General features: G+C 56.9%; 2 protein-coding genes across 5 annotated transcripts; both read right to left on the reverse strand.

Annotated features, from left to right (window-relative positions):
- Positions 1 to 247: 247 nt before the first annotated feature.
- On the reverse strand, positions 248 to 4,690 carry NHERF4 (NHERF family PDZ scaffold protein 4). Of its 3 annotated transcripts, none has more exons than XM_017650213.3 (11): positions 4,364 to 4,690; positions 3,989 to 4,016; positions 3,764 to 3,837; positions 3,260 to 3,471; positions 2,800 to 2,989; positions 2,569 to 2,705; positions 2,097 to 2,301; positions 1,725 to 1,921; positions 1,400 to 1,627; positions 1,056 to 1,256; positions 248 to 805 (listed from the first exon to the last, which is right to left on the reverse strand). In XM_017650213.3, the coding sequence occupies exons 1-11, from the start codon at positions 4,377 to 4,379 to the stop codon at positions 776 to 778; spliced, it is 1,518 nt and encodes a 505-aa protein (XP_017505702.3). In that variant the 5' UTR covers positions 4,380 to 4,690; the 3' UTR covers positions 248 to 775. The 3 variants fall into 3 exon arrangements, with proteins under 3 accessions (XP_017505702.3, XP_073095724.1, XP_017505703.2); XM_073239623.1 differs by having other exon boundaries at positions 3,989 to 4,019; XM_017650214.3 differs by lacking the exon at positions 3,989 to 4,016 and having other exon boundaries at positions 4,222 to 4,690.
- Positions 4,691 to 4,859: 169 nt separating this feature from the next.
- NLRX1 (NLR family member X1) lies at positions 4,860 to 16,135 on the reverse strand. 2 transcript variants are annotated; one of them, XM_036992755.2, is made up of 10 exons: positions 15,917 to 16,135; positions 14,117 to 14,243; positions 13,499 to 13,568; positions 12,929 to 13,017; positions 11,785 to 12,404; positions 10,601 to 11,422; positions 7,459 to 8,054; positions 7,091 to 7,177; positions 6,145 to 6,396; positions 4,860 to 5,698 (listed from the first exon to the last, which is right to left on the reverse strand). In XM_036992755.2, the coding sequence occupies exons 2-10, from the start codon at positions 14,184 to 14,186 to the stop codon at positions 5,380 to 5,382; spliced, it is 2,925 nt and encodes a 974-aa protein (XP_036848650.1). In that variant the 5' UTR covers positions 14,187 to 14,243; positions 15,917 to 16,135; the 3' UTR covers positions 4,860 to 5,379. The 2 variants fall into 2 exon arrangements, with proteins under 2 accessions (XP_036848650.1, XP_017505697.1); XM_017650208.3 differs by lacking the exon at positions 15,917 to 16,135 and adding an exon at positions 14,855 to 15,844.

Here is a 16,135-nt window from a genome sequence, read left to right on the forward strand (position 1 = left end):
AAGGTCTGTTCCCCTGGCAACTGCACCCCCCTCCATCCTTAGGTGCTTTCTGAAAGTCATTTCATTAACAGAATGGGGTGTGTTGAAAGGGGCTTGTTATGAATAATAGAAGATACCTTTAATACTCTCATTGCTTAGGAAATTCCAAGGGTTTTAGGGCTTTGTGCCAGGAAAGAGTATGAAGACCAAATATATATATATATATATATACATATTTTTTAAAAGTGAAAAACGGCTATTTTTTTCCACTTCATTAATATTTAGTTTATTAAATCCAAAAATTTATATATTGCAGTTATAAAATGATACTGAGTATTTCTGGTTTCTTTCTTTTTTAATTGAAATATAGTTGATAATACAACACAATATTGGTTGTAGGTGTACAACAGTGATTCAACTGTTACACGTTATTACTAACTTATATATGTTATTAAATGCTCACTGTGATAAGTGTATAAATACATTTCTTATAAATCACAAAATCACACCACTCATCCTTCGGGCACAGCTCCCAAAGCTCCCAGGTGATGTCCTCTGGAATCAGACGGGAGGCTCACTGACGGGGACCAGAGGCCTTCTGGCCACACCCTTTCCAGGGATATCGGCCCATGGGAAGGGAGGGAGGGAGACCCCGGGCAATCCTAGGATGGGACGTGTCCAGAGTCTTAGAGTTTGTTTCTTCTCAGCCTAAAGAGAGGGTCTCAGATGCTACCACCTCGGGCTGGAAATAGGGACAGGAGAGCCCCTGGGCAGGCGTGCACCAAGCAGGGGAGCACTACAGCAGCCCTGAGGCCAGAGCCGAGACCTAAGCCGAGAGAGAAGGGGGAAGGTTGTTTAGGGCCCAGAGGAGTTCCTTTTCCCTGCCCCTACCTGTGCTGAAATGCCAGGGATGGGGCTCACTCCGTGGGTCCTTGTGTCCCCACCTACCATGGCCCTAAGTCCCAAACTCTGTGCCTCACGCTGCTTCGCCGGCAGGCTCCCTGCTCTGCCTGTCCCTCTGGCTCCCCTCTGTCCTTCTGTGGCCATCCAGAGTCCATCTGTCTCTTCCTCCTTACCTCCTGAGACCCTTGGGGAATCCAGGCTTCCCAGCCCTGCCAAGACCGGGCCGCCAGCTTCAGGCAGAGGGGCGGCTGAGCTTCAGCCAGCTGCTGAAGCTTCTCCGGGTTGTTCTCTCCACCCGTGGGATACCCATTCACCTCGAGAATTACGTCTCCCATTTGCAGTCCTGCCTGGTCAGCTGAGCCTCCTGGGGTCACCTGGCATGAAGAGGGGCATTACAGAACCTGGAATCCTATGGGGAAGTCTGCTGGGTGCTCTAAGACCCTGGGAGGGAAACAGAGGAAGGCTTGGCAGGAGGCAAATGATTGCAAGGATCCAGGGTCCACAGGGTATCAGTCACCTGGGAGACAAAGAGACAGTGCCCACTGGCCACACAGCTAAGCCGGAAGCCATAGCCACCGCCAGGCCCGGGGTAGAGCACGCACTGACAGGACCCACATGGGGCAAAAGGTGTGGCTGTGTCTTCAACTGGTGGGTCCTTGGTGTCAACCAGAAAGGCTGAGCAGGTGTCCTGGGGAGAGGTAGGAACCTCTGGGCTCTCCAGGAAGAGGAGTGGGGATAAGCGAACCTGGAAGGAGGTGGACAGAGCAAACCTGTAGCTTCTCCCTCCGTCTAAGCCCTGCTCCATTCCTACCCCACCCTAGCCTCTGCCCCTCAGCACGCACCATGCTGAAGAAGCGGTCAGCCTCAGGGTCAACGACGACGAGGGACACACAGGAGCCCTGTGCCCGGATCCTGGACACTGTTTCCTCATGGCCCAGCCCCTCCACGCTCTCCCCAGCCACAGCCACCAGCCGGTCCCCATCCTGCATCCCGGCCTTCCTGGCTGGCTGTCCGGGATCCACCTCCCACAGGAACTGTCCTGGACGTAAGACATCCTCACTTTTCCTCCCCCAGGCCCAGGCCATTGTGTGTGCACCAGGGGACTGACCCTGGGAGTCAGTGGCCCAGGGCTGGGGGTCAGCCAGGGAGCCCGCTTACGTGCACTGTGAAGCGTATATGTACACTTGTACGCCCACCCCAGGTGACCCACTCACCGAGCTGACCATCAAGGCCCTTCTCTTCCCGGAGCAGGAACCCAAAGCCCTGGGGCCCTTTCTCCAGGTGCAGACAGCGGGGTTTGTTGGGCAGAGCCCGGCCTTCTGCCAGGGGTGCGGCCAGGGGCATTCCCAGCCGGCGACACTGTTCCTCCACCTCTGGCCCGACCACAAGCAGGGTCACCTGCTCTCCACTTTGCCAAATCTGTGGGGACCCAGCAGGGTATCAGCATTAGCCACTTGGGTGGGTGGGGCAGAGGCAGGCCCCTCCTCACAGCTCCTCTTCCCAGGCCCAGGAACAAAGCATTAAGGAATTAAGGACAGGAGAGAGAAGGCCTAGCATGGACTGTAAAGGGAGGGATGGTGAAGGAGGCACAGGGCAGGTTAGGCGTGTGGGAAAGAGCCAGCTTCCGGAGGCAGGGCCCCTGTCCAGAGGGGTGATGGGTGGGGCTGGATGGGGACGCAGCTGTACCTTCCTGCTGAGCCGGCTGTGAGTGAACCTCTCGACACTGACCCCATTCACTTCCAGCAGCCGGGCTCCAGGGGGCACCCCTGCCCTCTCAGCGGCTCCTCCAGGGCTCAGCCCCAGCCAGAAGTGACCCTGATGTCCTGGGAGCAGAAAGAGAAGCAAGCTTCAGTCTGCATCTGTCTAGAGCAGGGCTGAGGCCCCGTCCTGACCTCCCTCCCGAGCCTCTAAGCTCACTGTAGGTGATACTGAAGCCAAAGCCACCCTCATCTTTCACTATGTGGCACAGCCGGGGCCGGACCCCCGGGCCGAGAGTAGGACAGAGGTGGGCATCATTCCCCTGCTGAGCTCGGGTCACATCATGCACGTGCTGCGTCCAAACCGTCAGCAGCACCCGAGGGCCACTGGCCCGGATGTGACGGACCACCTAAACAGAGGGCATGTGGGTAAGGTCGGAGCCAGCCCCCCTTGCCAGCTCCGCCTCCCTGGAATCTCTATGTTTCACCACAGGAACCAGCTCTCTGGATGCCTTCACCCAAACATTCCAACCCGGGAACCCAGTCCTGGGAGGTAAGGGAGGTTGGGGCTTGGACACTGCCCCCAAGTACCCGGGAAGGTGACCAACCAGCTTCTCTCCCAGAGAGAGAAGGGCTGCAGCAAGGCTCCTGCACCAAAGGGAGCCCCAGCCCAGCCTCACCACCGCATACTCTTCATGCTCCACCACGTGGTTGTTCACCCCCAGGATCCGGTCTCCTTCCTGCAGACCCTGGCGCTGGGCAGAGGTGCCTGGCTCCACCCTGCACACCACAGGCCCCGCCCCGCCCAGCTCCTGCTTCAAGTGGAACCCAAAATTCCTGCCATTCTCTTTGCTCAGCAGACAGAAGCGAGGCGGCTCCAGGCTCCAGAGACCTGGAGGGGGAGAGGGGCAGCAGAAAAGGGGGAGTGGGAGGACGTGGCCCAAGTACAAGCCACCTCGCCCCCAGCAGACCCTGTCCCAGTGATAGGCTTCTACCCTGTCCGGTACTGGGCAGTGGGACTGAACACCACGTGGGCGGTGGCTGGAATACCACCTCCTCCTAATTAACTTCCACCAAGGCTGTCATCAGAGGGGGTCAGAGGGAGGGGTTGCCAAGGAGACGGGAGGCTGTGTAGAGTTTGCTATCTCTGGGGAAAGGAGTTGCCCAGGGGGTGAGAGGTTTACCAGAGAGGTCATGATCTTCCACCAGGGACAGGACAGGATTATCAATGCCCAGCTTCGGGTTAAACTCGAACTTCCTGCGAGGAGGCAAGGTGACCAGGTAGGAGGAAGCTGACATCTGGACTTGGGCCCTGGACCCGATGATATGAGGTGCGAGGGCAGCTGCAGAGCCTCCCCACCTCCGGTCCCCTCCTCCCTTGCCCCAAGCCCTCCCAGCTCAGCACTTACAGAGGTAACAAGGCCGCGTCCTGAAGATCTGCTGGTCAAAGAAGGGGTGAGGAGAGGCACATTCTTCCCCCGACCCCTCTTCCAGGGCCATTCCCTGAAAGGACTTAGGGGACCTGCCCCTGCCTTTCTGCTCCAGAAGGGTCTTCCCTTCCTCTTCCTCCCCCTCCCAAGCCCGTGGCACAGAAATCTGAGCATATCAGTATGGGGCGTGGACCAGAAAGACACCCACTCACCTCTTCTCTCCTAACTTCCAGTCTCTTTGCCTCGGAGCTCCAAGCCCCAACATAGAGTGTGCCCTGGTCCCAAAGCCCCAGCCTCACAATCTGCCCCCTGACTGTCCTCAAGTCCCCTCCGAGGGTTTCTCCCGCCTCCTACCTGTGGCTGCCTCCATAGCTGGATCAGCGACCCAGTGCTCGGTGTGGGGCCAAGGTCCATTGAAAGCAGCTGACCCTCCCACCTACCCTGCCCTGTACCGTCACGCCTCCTTGAAGACACTGCCTTGGAAGCAGGGGGATAATGGTTAACAGGAGGAGAATCTTATCATCCTCTGGGGAAGTGCGCACGTTCCTCCCGCCCCCATTCCTGGGCCTCAACTTTCTCCCGAGGCTCTGTTGCTGTCTCAGCTCCTGCTCTGTGCAAAGAAAGGTAGGTGCTGACTATTCTACTTCTAAGCATGGGGTAAGTATGAATGAAAAGGCCAATCTCCCACCGCACCCCACCCCAGTATCTTGTTTGTGGGCTTCCCAGCCCTCACTGCCTCTGAACCTAGTGTCCAAGAACCACTCCCAACAGAAAGCGGTCAGTCATTTAACCAGAATGACCAAGAACAGTACCCTTTTCCTTGAAAGCACCACACGAGGAAAAGCTCACAGTAAGTGGAAGACACACAGCTTTTTAATGGAAGCACACATTCCCGCAGGGGCCTCTGAGCACCAGTACCCTGAGTGTGCAGAGAAAGCACTAATGACAGAGCAAAGTGGCTGTGGGCACCCTCACCATCCCCAGATACACATAAAGGCAAAAGGTGGAGGTCCCCCAACACATCCACATGGCAACACCCCTGGCTGGGCAGACATAGGAAGTGGGCCTCCTGTGGCACAACCAAGGATGCCCTGAGAGGAGAGCTTGTCGAGGTTGGTGGTGGTGCTATCAGGCAGTCTGGCCACCAAAATGCCCCTCCTTCGCTCCTTCTAGCTGAAGGGAGAGGAGGCATGTTCCAGGGAAATTCTAGGCTTGGCAGCAGTGGTCACACACAGCCCTGGAGGGCAACTGGCATAGCCAAGCCCATTCCTTTGCCTCCAGCCCCAAAGGGATCTTTCTAGAAGGAATAGTGCAAGTGAAGAGGCCCCCCAGGGAAGGGGTCACCCAGCTAGGTGCTGGCTGCTGCTGTCTCAGCTTCCAGAGCCTCCCAGCTGTCCCAGGAGAGCCCTGACCTCGCCCTCCACCCGCAGCAGCTGGGCCTTGCGCCAGGGGTTAAGGGTGGCTCCTCGGCTGTCTTCCAGATCCCGCAGCAGGAGCTCAAGGTGGCGCTGCACCCGGCCCCGATCCCAGCTGTTGAGGTTCCTCTGGACTTCAGAAAGGATCACCGACCAGTACTCGGACACTGCTGTCCCCTCGGTCAGCGACACCACGACCCGGGCACCTTTCGTGGTGCCCCCCAAGTCCCGCAGCACCTGGCGGCCCTCCGAGCTCAGCTCATTGAAGTAGAGGCTGGCAGGAGAGAGAAGAGAAATGCCATCCAGCAGGGCTCTCAAAAGGAGAGGAAGACGGTGGTTTAGGGTGGGTGGCGGGTGTCTCCCAACTCATCCCCTGGCTATGGAAATGTGATGGGATATCTGCAACAAGCCAGAGGTGGAGGGTGGTGGCCTGTAGAAGGCAGGGATGACTCTAGAATTCAGCAGGACCAGGGACAGTGGGAATGGGACCAACAGGACTCTCGGAGAAATCGCCTTAGGGAATCAGGGCAGCATAAGGGACCATAGTGGGGTGGGTTGGCTCGAAGCAGGTCCATAAGGGTCAGTCAGAAGCCAGGACTAGGGGACAGGCCTAGGTGCGCCCCCACTGTAGGGGAAACACAGCAGGTGAGGGACGGAGGGCTGAGAGGCAGGGGAAGACTGCCGGCTCGGGTGGGGCATGGGACCCGGGACAAGACTCACTGCAGTAGCTCCAGGGAAGGGTGCTCCCGGGCAGCCGTGGCCAGGGCCAGGGCTGCTGTGTCACCAGCACCATTGTAGGCCACGTTCAGTTCCTGAAGCTGTTGGTTACGGTCCAGCTGGGCAGCCAGCAGCTCCAGGCCCTCGTCCCCAAGGCCCGTGTGCAGCAGGGACAGGTGTGTCAGCGAGGTGTTTCCGGCCAGCCCCTCCACCAGCAGGGCCACCCCCGCTGCCGTCAGCGGGTTGTTGGAGAGCCTAGGCCACAAGCACCACAGGGTTATGAGGGCCCGTGGTAGATGCCCTGTGCTGGGCGTCAGGGTCAGAGAGTGCACAGCCTGGAACAGAGATGAGCCTGGACACACAGAAATGCAGGCCCAGGAGAAGAGGCCAGAGAAAGGGGGCATGGCCCCCTGCAGGGGAGGGAGAGGGGACAGAAGCTGGCTTCTCCTCTCCCCTCCCCCTTCCTCTCTGTTGTCACCATCTCCCTTCCTCCTTTTCCTCCTCTTTCCGAGATCTGGCTTCCCCATCCTTCCCCCCCACGGCCTCCTCATTTACCTCCCCTTATTCCAACTAGAAATCAGTCAACACTCTGGGAGTATCTCCCGAATGCCCAGCATCAGAGTCATCCTTCAAGGTGACAGGGAAAATCCTGGGAGGGGATCAGTGGCACTGTTACCAGGCAACAGGCCTGGGTATTAGTCTGCCCACTCCTTCCCCAGGCTGACTTTAGCCATGGGAGACGCTTTCTTAGCACCTCTTGTTAGTGGCCTCTTCCTCCCGTCCTGCTGCTCTAACTGGACCTGGGGGAGCAGGACGGGGTCCGGACTCCCACCCCCTGCACTACACCATGAGTGAGCCTGTGCCAGCTATGCTGTGAGGCAAGAGGCTCACTCTTGACCTTAGCTGACCGCCAGGATGGCCAGAGCCGCCCTCTGCCCAGGGCACTCACCGCAGGGTGGTAATTTGGCATTGGTCATGCAGCAGCAGGTCTCGGAGGTCCCTGCACGCCTCAGGGCCCAGGCTGTTGAGTTGCAAGCTGGAGCAGAAGGTGGCGGGGGAGGTGAGAAACCAAGGAAGGAGTTTGGCATAGAACCTACCCATCCCTGTGCCCCTTTCTTACCATGCTGCCTCTTACAGTCCACACCTCCTGCCCTCCCTTCTGTGGCTCTGTGGCTTCTGCTGCCTCCACCCACAACAGACTTCCTCCTTCCATTCCCTGGCCCTTCCACACCCCCTCTGGTTTCCCTAGCATCTCCTCTTCCCACCTCTGCATCCCCAGCCTCTCCTTCACAGCTCTGCACGAGCCCGGGTCCTCACCCCAGCTTGCGGGCACGCAGGAGGACAGGCATGAGTGTGCGCAGCCCAGCAGGGGGCAGCTGGCAGGAGGCCAAGTTCACCTCATCCAGGGCGTGCCTTCCGCTGCCCAGTACAGCTGCCACCACCGTGCACTTGAGGGGTGTCATGCGCACACCCGCCAGGTTGAGCCGGCGCAGGGAGCTGAGCACCTCAGCGGAGAAGCGCTGATTCTGGAACTCATAGTGGAAGAAGAGGTGGTCAAGGAGCTCTGAGGGGGGCAGCACCTGCCGGCCCAGCTTGCCCAGCTTTTTCTTGATTGCCTGGGCATTCTCCAGGGCATCCAGGTTCTTGATGGGGCAGCCGAGCTGAGCCAGCACGGCGCGGTTGTGGGCGGCAAGAAGCCCCCCCATGAACATGGGGAAAAGCTCAAAGACCTCATCGTCGGGGGGCTCGTCAGGGTGGCGGCGGGGGCCCTCCACTCCCAGGATGCTGGCCCCCATCTGGTCCAGGACGTCGTCGTTGTAGTAGTCCTCCTCTCGGAACATCTCCAGCACCATGGCCTGGGCCACGGCCTCGCGGCTCTTGCCCACCACACGCCCGAACACTCCTGGAACCACCTGGGAAAGGAAGTGGGGAAGGTGCTGCAGCCTCCCGAGCACCCCGAGTGCGCTCTCCTGGACGGCTCCAGCATTGCCGTCGCCCCTGAGCTCACAGCACGATTTGTCTGACCTCACTACACCCTCCCCTGCTGCATCACGTTGCGTGGCTCCCCACGGCCCGTGTGGATAGGGAAGTTTTCATCATCTGGCCTGATCTGACCTCTCCAGATTCATCTTCCAACACTTGTCTCAGACCCTCCGGACATTGGGAAATTCTTTTTCCCAAAAACCCCATACATTTTAAGCCCAGGAGGTGATGGGAAGGAAATTGGCAAATATGATACATTTAGTTTGAGACTAGGCTGGGTATATAAACACATCACCATCTTCGATGACTTCATCATCATCGAGAACAATAGCGGCTGCTGTCCCTCCTGCCCTGTCAAGGACCTGGGCGCCTTCCTCACGGGCCTCTCACCCTCACACGCTCCACCTCTGACCTTTTGGCTTCTCTCTCTCTCTCTTTTCGGTAGCAGTGCCAAGGTTTCTCTTCCTTCAGAGCTGCACCCTCTTCCTGGGGTATTTTCACCCCCAGTCCTTCTCCAGGCTAAACCTCCAGGGGTCAGGCTAAAGGCCTTCCCTGCAGAGAGGCTTCCTTATTCTGCCATCCAGTTCCCCCATTCCCACCCTTTCACAGCGCCTGGAACTTTGCTTTCCAGACACTTTCTGTAACTTTTAATTACATGGTTACACTGACATGTTTGTGGTCAGACTAATCAGAAAGGGCAGAAGCCTGGGGTTTTGTTCACTGTTTCTTCTCAGAATCTAATAACACTGCCTGGCACACGGCGGGCATGTGAATACTTGTTGAAGAAATGATCGTTTGGGAGTTGGTGATGCCCCTCCCATCCCGGCGGTGGTTCTGAAAGGAAAGGAGGGTCTGTTCCTCTGGCAGGAGCCACGAGGTGGTTTTGTGGCATCTCCTCTAAGGTCTGGTCTTGTTTTTCTCACTTTTCATAGGTGAGGTTCCTGTCATGAAGGTTTTAGTGCTCCTCCCCCAATACATCATCTGGTGATGAGATGAGAAAAAGTCACTCGGTGAAGCTGACTCCACAGAATCATGAAGAAACAATGGGAACCCGTCCTCTGCTAGGCAGCACTCCCTCCAAGAGGGCTTGGGGAAACGGGGCCAACGATTTAGGCGCACCCTCAAACAACTATGGGGCTTTCTGCATCCCATCAGGAGACCACCTCTCACTGCATCCAGAAAAGGCAGGCACATCCTCAAAAGCACGGGGTGGCCTCAGCTGTGGCCACTGCTTCTCTGTCGGAGGTGATGGTGTGAGACGGGGTGGGCTGCCTGAGCCTGTCTTTATGTTTAACAATTAAATAGCACCACTACGTGTCATGTCCTGAGGATGAATACATTTAGTCCTCATATCAGGCCATTGATATAGAGTCTATTATTTATCCCCACTTAACAGATAAGGACTGTGATGCACAGAGATGTTAAGTAACTTGTCCAAAGTCACATAGTTACTAAGTGGTAGAACCTGGATTTGAACCTAGGCAGCAGCACTTCTGAATCTCTGTTCTTAACCCTTGTGCTTTGCTGCCTATAAAAAGGAAAATTTGTTAAACTTTTGCCAGCACTGACCAGAGCTCTGCTTCCTTAAGACTAGTTACCGGAACATTCCTAGAGAGGACCAGGGTTACCTAGCAAGGCACCATAGCTTAAAAGAAATAGCCATAATACATCAGTAAAGTTTGCCAGAAAGAGCACAGGACTCAGAATCATAAAACCTAGACTCAGATCCCAGCTATTCTATCAACTATATGAGTGACCTTGGACAAGTGACTTAGCCTCTGTGAGCCTCCATTTCCTCATGTATAAAAGGGATCATAACAGTATTTCATTTACAAGGCACCTGAAATATATCAGCAGAGAATGAATCCTTCTTCCCCTCAAAAACTCTGTGCATCTGTCCTGCTCAGAGAACAGTCCTCAGGCCTGTAATGCGGTTTCTGGAGCAGACCTGTTCTCTGGCCGGACTGTCCTAAGTCAATTACCAGTGCCATTTATCCTCCTAATATAAATGAATAAAATGGCATCTGTTTTATAAACTTGTCTCTGGTGATTTACTTAGGATGAGTCAGCACTCCCGGAGTTGGATCACTTCTAGGGGAACAGATATAATCAAGCTTCTGGATCTGCAAAGCAGAGGACAGAACCTGGCCTGTAGTGACCCCTGCATCCCAACAATAAAGACCAGGAGAAGAGATGCAAACAGAAAACCCTCATTAGGGTTGCAGGTTTGTTATTAAAGTCTCTGCACCCTCAGATCCCCCGCCGACCCCAGCTTCCAAGCCTTCCCCAGCCTGTGGCTTCTCTCTCCCCCTTCCTTATGCCCCAATTCCACCAAAAGCTAGATTGCCCACATCTGAAGCTAGAGTCAAGAAGAGGATTGACAGCTATGCAAGAATTAGCAGATTCCTTCCAGGAGAGGAGCAAGGGGTGAAAGGAGAATGTGGGGCCTGACAGTCTGGGGTCCTGGGGCTATTACCTTGAGCAAGTTGAAGAGCAGAGGCAGGGCCCGCAGGGGCAGTAGCTTGGCCACGATGCCCAGGACCAGGCTGACGTCCTCCCCAACACGGCCCACTAACTCAGACACTTCCTTGCCCACACGCTGCAGCGTCGTCTTACGCAAACCCAGCACGATGTAGAGTGCAGCCAGGTATTCCTGCATCGCAGGCACAGTGAACACAAAGGTGCCTGGGTGCCCCGGCTCCACACACGGAGCCAGGAAAAACCTCAGGGCATCCCGGCGGAAGACATGCAGCAACTGAAACTCCTCTTCTGTCCTGATGCCAGCTTCCAGGCAACCACGGACATCGTCTTCAGAAAAGTAGATCTTGCGGGAAGACATCCCCTCGTAGGCCAACTTGCCCATGGTTCGGGCTGCGTAGGCCATCAGGGACAGCTTGGAGGGATCAGTGCTGTCCAGCATCTCCCCACTGAAGTTTAAACGCAGGAAGCTGGTATAGATGCTCGTGAGGGTCTGTCCAGCTGGTACGGGGGCATGCAGGAAGTGCAGGGTGGCACAGACTAGCCAGCAATAGGACGGCAGGAAGCAGGCAGCAGTGATCTGGTGGTGCCCCTCCAGGTTCCGGGAGAGCATCTCTACCAGGTTGTCATGTTGAGCTGGCGTGGCTGAGACACCTGCACCCCCAGCACTGTACCCACAGTCTGGCTGGTTGAGGCGGAGCTGGAAGTAGAGCTTCTGCAGGTTGGTATCAGAGAAGCCACAGATCTCACCATAGCGGCCCACATACTTGCTGGGGATGCGGCCAATGGCAGAGGGCCGGGTGGTCACCAGAATGCTGGCCTGGGAAGAGCATGGGGAGTGTTAAGAAAGACCTCGTTTGTCCTGGTTGCCTCACTCCCCAGGAAGCCCCTGAAGATTGAGTGTCCAAGAATGAAGATGACAAGGGCCATAAAAAGGATAACTAACAATTACTGAGCATCTACTAGGATCCAGAGCACTGTGCTAAGCACTTTATAAGCAATATCTCATTTGATCAGTACAACTCAAGGAGAGAAGGAAACAGAAGCTTGGGGAAAGTTAATGACTTGCTCAAAGACATACAGCTGGGAAGTGAAGGGGCAACCCCAGAGCCTATGCTCCTACCCAGGACCCAAAAATCTGTAAGGGGCAGTGGTGGCAGGGTGGCACAAGGGGCCACTCACCTCTGGCAGCATGTATTTGCGCAGCAGGTTGACAATGATGGCAGCTGGTGCCTCTGGCTCCTCAGGGTCACTGCAAAGCCCAGTGCCAGCCAACCGGAAGTCAAGGTTGAGCTGCTCCAAGCCATGGAGCACAAAGAGCAGACGGGAACCAGCAGCAGCCATCAGAGGCAGAATCTCCTTCAGGGGTGTGTAGCGCTGGGCCACTAGCTGGCACAAGGAGGCCGGGGTGGGGCCCAGGGATGACAGGTCCTCGCACGAGAAGGGGATGAGCAGCTCGAAGGCTGGCAGCCTCCCGTAACACCAGTCCAGGACCATCTTGCGCACCAACGTGCTCTTGCCTGTGCCCACGGTCCCATACAGCACCACTGTCTGCACCCGGCGCCCACAGGCATCTGGGTCAAAGAGCTGAGACAGGGCCAGTGAGGGGAGCCTGGCCAGGGGTGGCTGATGCTCCAGGGCCAGCTCTGCCGGTGGGCGAAGCAGGTCATCAGGGGTGCTCTCGCGGATCACAGGGTCTACATGGACCGTGTCTAGTGCAAAGGTTGGGCCGAACTGGCGCTCCTCCCTGGGCAGCCGACTGAACCACTCGGCCAGGTTCCTGCGGTGCCGCTGGATAGCTTCTAGATGGGAAGGCAAGGGGGCAGGGAAAGGGGTCAGAAGATGCAGCTGAGGGCAGGCCAGGGCGGTGGTAAGGTCAGGCAGCACCAGGAGATGCGGGGGTGCAGACTGGGGCTGGGCACACAGGACTCCCTCAGAAAACAGACTGCCCAGGAAGTTTGGAACTCCTGCAGCAGAAAGTGGGGAGCCACCAGACAAGTGACACTGAGCCTGAGCTGACTGGTGTGGTTACCTGCATGCAATCTTCGCCTGACTGCTAGACCCAGTTTGCTGACAGCAGGGATGATGCATGCCTCCCAGCACTTTGTACATGGTCAGTGAACGTTGCACAAGGAAGGGATACATGGACAGATGGGTGATGGGGTGAGGGAGGGTGAGCCCACTGATGGAGATGGCAGTGGATCCTCTCTGCTTCCTCTTTGCTGCCTGCTTCTCCCTCCAGCCCCTCTCCCCATCTGCCCCTCACCTCCCACTGGGATCCCAGCCAGCCCCTCTCCTCAGGCTGATGGAAGAGCCAGTCCTTTACCAGCTGCAGAGATGCTCCGGAACAACTGTCCATGCCTCCCTGAGGGGGGGCCATTTCTGGCTGAGCTTCCACAGTGGCGTATAAAGGCCCTGAGAGCAAAGAGAAGGGATGAGCTGGGGCTTGGTTACTGGGCTCAGCCTCTGCACAGGCTCAGCAGCCAGGCCTGTCTGGACTGATACTTCTGGCTTCCTGAGATCCAGACCTGACACTGACCACCCAAGTCAACAGCCTTGTTTGACTCTCACACCCTTCCCAGGGACTAAGGTCTGGCCCCTAGCCCTCCAGCCCCTGGCTGCTGCCCACCTGCCTGTCTGGAACTCAGGCTGGCCATTGCCAGACTCCACCCATTTCCCACAGGTCCTCCCTCTGGCTGACCACTGTGACTTGCACTATAGATGATATAAACCAACTTCCTCTTAGGCCTGCTAGCTGACTCTGTACCCTCCCCCCATGCTCCCCCAGGGGTGAACCAACCTCCCAGCAGGGCACGAAGCTCTCTCCAAGTCCTGACCCTTCCCAGGCTATGCTGCTGTGCCCAGATATGTTCTCAGATATGACATGCAGGCTCACCTATGGGGTGCAAGGGGAGGCTCCCCTTTAAGGGGCCAACTCCAGTGCATCGGGAAAGGGACATGTTCCTCTAAAGAGAAAGAAAGAAATAGCGTCCAGATCCCATCCACATCCCCCCACCAATACAAAGACCCCAGGTCTACATCAAATCCCTCAGTATGGGCTCTCGAAGCATCATGTACCGCCCCTCTGTAGCAATCACTATACAGTTTTATAGTTCACTGTGCAATTATTCGATTAACATTCATTTCTGTTCCCCGCCTCTGTGAGAGCAGGGATCAATTCTGTTTTTGTTCACAGTTCTACATTCAGAACACAGCACAGGGTCTGGCACATAGCACACATTCAGTAAATATTTGTTGAATGCAAAATGAAATCAGACAAGTATTCCTGGACTTACGTAGCTACAGAGACCCTCAAAGATCATCTAGTCCAACCTCCTTATTTTAGGATGGCAGAGACGAAGTTCAGGGAGGTGCGGCAACTTGCCCAAGGCCAAAGGCTACTGAATCACAGAACCAGGACTCCCACAACTGGTGTCTGGATCCCTGCCCTCCTGGAGGCACCACCTGTACTCTGAAGAGGGAGTAGGAACAGAAACCCCTGCTTCCTGCTCACCTGGTGTCTGGAGTGATCTGCCCAGACCAGAGCCCCAAGAGGCTCTGGGCAAATGGCGGCCCCACCTCATGGCAGAAAAGAAGGTCAGAGCCCAGGAGACTTAGCACAGCACTTCTATCCTGTAGCCCTGCAAGGAGACTGGTGTGGATGGACCACATACACCCCCCACCTTCCTGCCCGCACCTCCCCGTGCAGGCCAAGGAAGGGCCTTCGTCCTCAGAGCAGTGTCAGCCTCTCCAGCGTCAGCATCGCCAAAGCCCCGCCCTGGCCCTCAGATCGCCTCCCTAAGTCCCCCACCTGAGTGATCCCATTTTATCTCCTACCACCTATTGGCTCTCCCCTGAGCCTTCACTAACGCCTTTCTCCTGAGTTTCAGCCTAGTGAACTGCTTTATTTAGGCGTCCTTTTTTTTTTTTGGCTTGGCTGCCAGCAAGCTCACATGAGTCCTGTGTGCATTTTCAGTGACTTTTCTGAGCTTACCTTTCCCAGGGACAATCATCTCCCTGCTCTGCGTTTGTTCCCTAGCTATCAGGTCCTTCTAGCTGAGTTTTAGTGGTTTTGTCATTTTCTCTTCTCTGTGACTTTGAGGCCGGCATAAATAATGAATAAGTAAATAAATGAACTTTCCACGTGCCATCAGCAGATGGATACCTTGTCCATGCTTTAAACTTCACACGTGCAGAACTGAACTCATTGCCCCTCCCCCTTCACTGCATATCTTCCCATCACACCACTTACACGAGAAACCTGGCCTCTCGGTCTTGAAGCCCTTCTCCCCTCCTTCACATGGTGGAAACAGTCCTACCCCCTGCTTTGCCAGCCTTTGTACTGCATGAGGCTACTGCTCCTGTAGGACCTCAGATTCTCCGCGGACTTCCGGGACTCGCTTCTCCTACTGGCCTCTGCGTTCAGTCTCACCCATTTCAATTCCTCACCCAGCCACCAATCACCTCCCCGAAGTCCTAAGTTACATACAGAGACCAGGCACCTGACCCACACAAGCCACTTTTCTGAGCTTGCCCCCAACCTCTGAATTCTTGCTGAAACTTTCCTAAACTTTCCTAATTTTGTTCGTACACTTCCTTCAGCTTGGAATGACCTTCCTCTCCTGTCAGAATCCTACCCAGTCTTTTAAGACCTGCCCAAAAGTCCTCTCTCCTCAGACGTCTTTCCTGACCCCTCCGGATCTCCCGTAAATGGAGCCTGCTGCTTGTTGGCACCTGGTCTCCAGTGAGGTGTGGCTCCTCGAGGGCAGGGCGCACTGAGGGAGAACTGGTGGTGTGGGCCCACCTGCCAGCAGGGCCAACCGGGGGAGGGGCAGGCTGGGGCTCAGGGCAGGGGTCCCAGAGGCTGGAGAAGGGCTAAGGGAGGGCCCTGGAAAGCCGAGAAAGCTCGGGGAAACTAGCTCAGTGGGATAAAATCGGATTCCAGGGCTACTGACTCAGGATGGAATTGGCCATGGGGATTGGGGTAGTGAGAGCAATTCCCCAAAGATCCCCCCAGGGCTCCGGGGCAGTGAGAAAAGGAGGGGGCACAGCAGGTAAAGTTCAGAGTCTGTGGTCCCCCAAGTCCAGAACTCGTCTCCCCACACTGGGTCCCAAGCAGCTCTCCTAGCTCCAGGAGGCTGCACAGCCTGCCGGCTGCCCACCACTCAGCGCGCCGGCCCTGCCCTGCCCTTCCCGGCAGTGAACTCTCAGCAGCGGCCCAGCACCCGCACCCGCGCCGCCCGCCCGGCCCCCGGCCCCGCGGAGCGCAGCAGCCCGGCCCGGCGAGGGGCGGCGGGGCTGGCTAGGCCTTTACCCGCGGGAGCCCGGCCCGGGAGCCCGTCGCCCGCCGCCCGCCTGCGTCTCCCGTCGCTCCCAAAGGCCGCGGCGCGGCGCTTCCTGTTCGCCTGGCGCCCGGCCCGGCCGCGGGCCCGGCGAGGACGAGCCCAGGGTCGGGCCCCGCGGGGTCTGTCCGGGGCGGCAGGGGACCGCAGAGCGGTCGGGCGCCGGCGGAACAGGCCCAGGGCGGGAGGCG

This window comes from Manis javanica, chromosome 6, assembly GCF_040802235.1.
Source record: "Manis javanica isolate MJ-LG chromosome 6, MJ_LKY, whole genome shotgun sequence".
Classification (NCBI taxonomy): Eukaryota; Metazoa; Chordata; class Mammalia; order Pholidota; family Manidae; genus Manis; species Manis javanica.

What these genes read in the sequence shown, in the direction of transcription:
- NHERF4 (XM_017650214.3), bottom strand. Translation starts at nt 4,274, where the DNA reads ATGTTGGGGCTTGGAGCTCCGAGGCAAAGAGACTGGAAGTTAGGAGAG. An exon ending in TGGCTTCAGTATCACCTACA is followed by an intron (nt 2,706 to 2,799) that starts GTGAGCTTAGAG and finishes TTCTGCTCCCAG; the next exon opens with GACATCAGGGTCACTTCTGG. An exon ending in TTCCCCAAGGGTCTCAGGAG is followed by an intron (nt 806 to 1,055) that starts GTAAGGAGGAAG and finishes CTCTCGGCTTAG; the next exon opens with GTCTCGGCTCTGGCCTCAGG.
- NLRX1 (XM_036992755.2), bottom strand. Translation starts at nt 14,186, where the DNA reads ATGAGGTGGGGCCGCCATTTGCCCAGAGCCTCTTGGGGCTCTGGTCTG. An exon ending in CAGATCACTCCAGACACCAG is followed by an intron (nt 13,569 to 14,116) that starts GTGAGCAGGAAG and finishes CTTTCTCTTTAG; the next exon opens with AGGAACATGTCCCTTTCCCG. An exon ending in TGCTCTTCAACTTGCTCAAG is followed by an intron (nt 8,055 to 10,600) that starts GTAATAGCCCCA and finishes TTCCTTTCCCAG; the next exon opens with GTGGTTCCAGGAGTGTTCGG.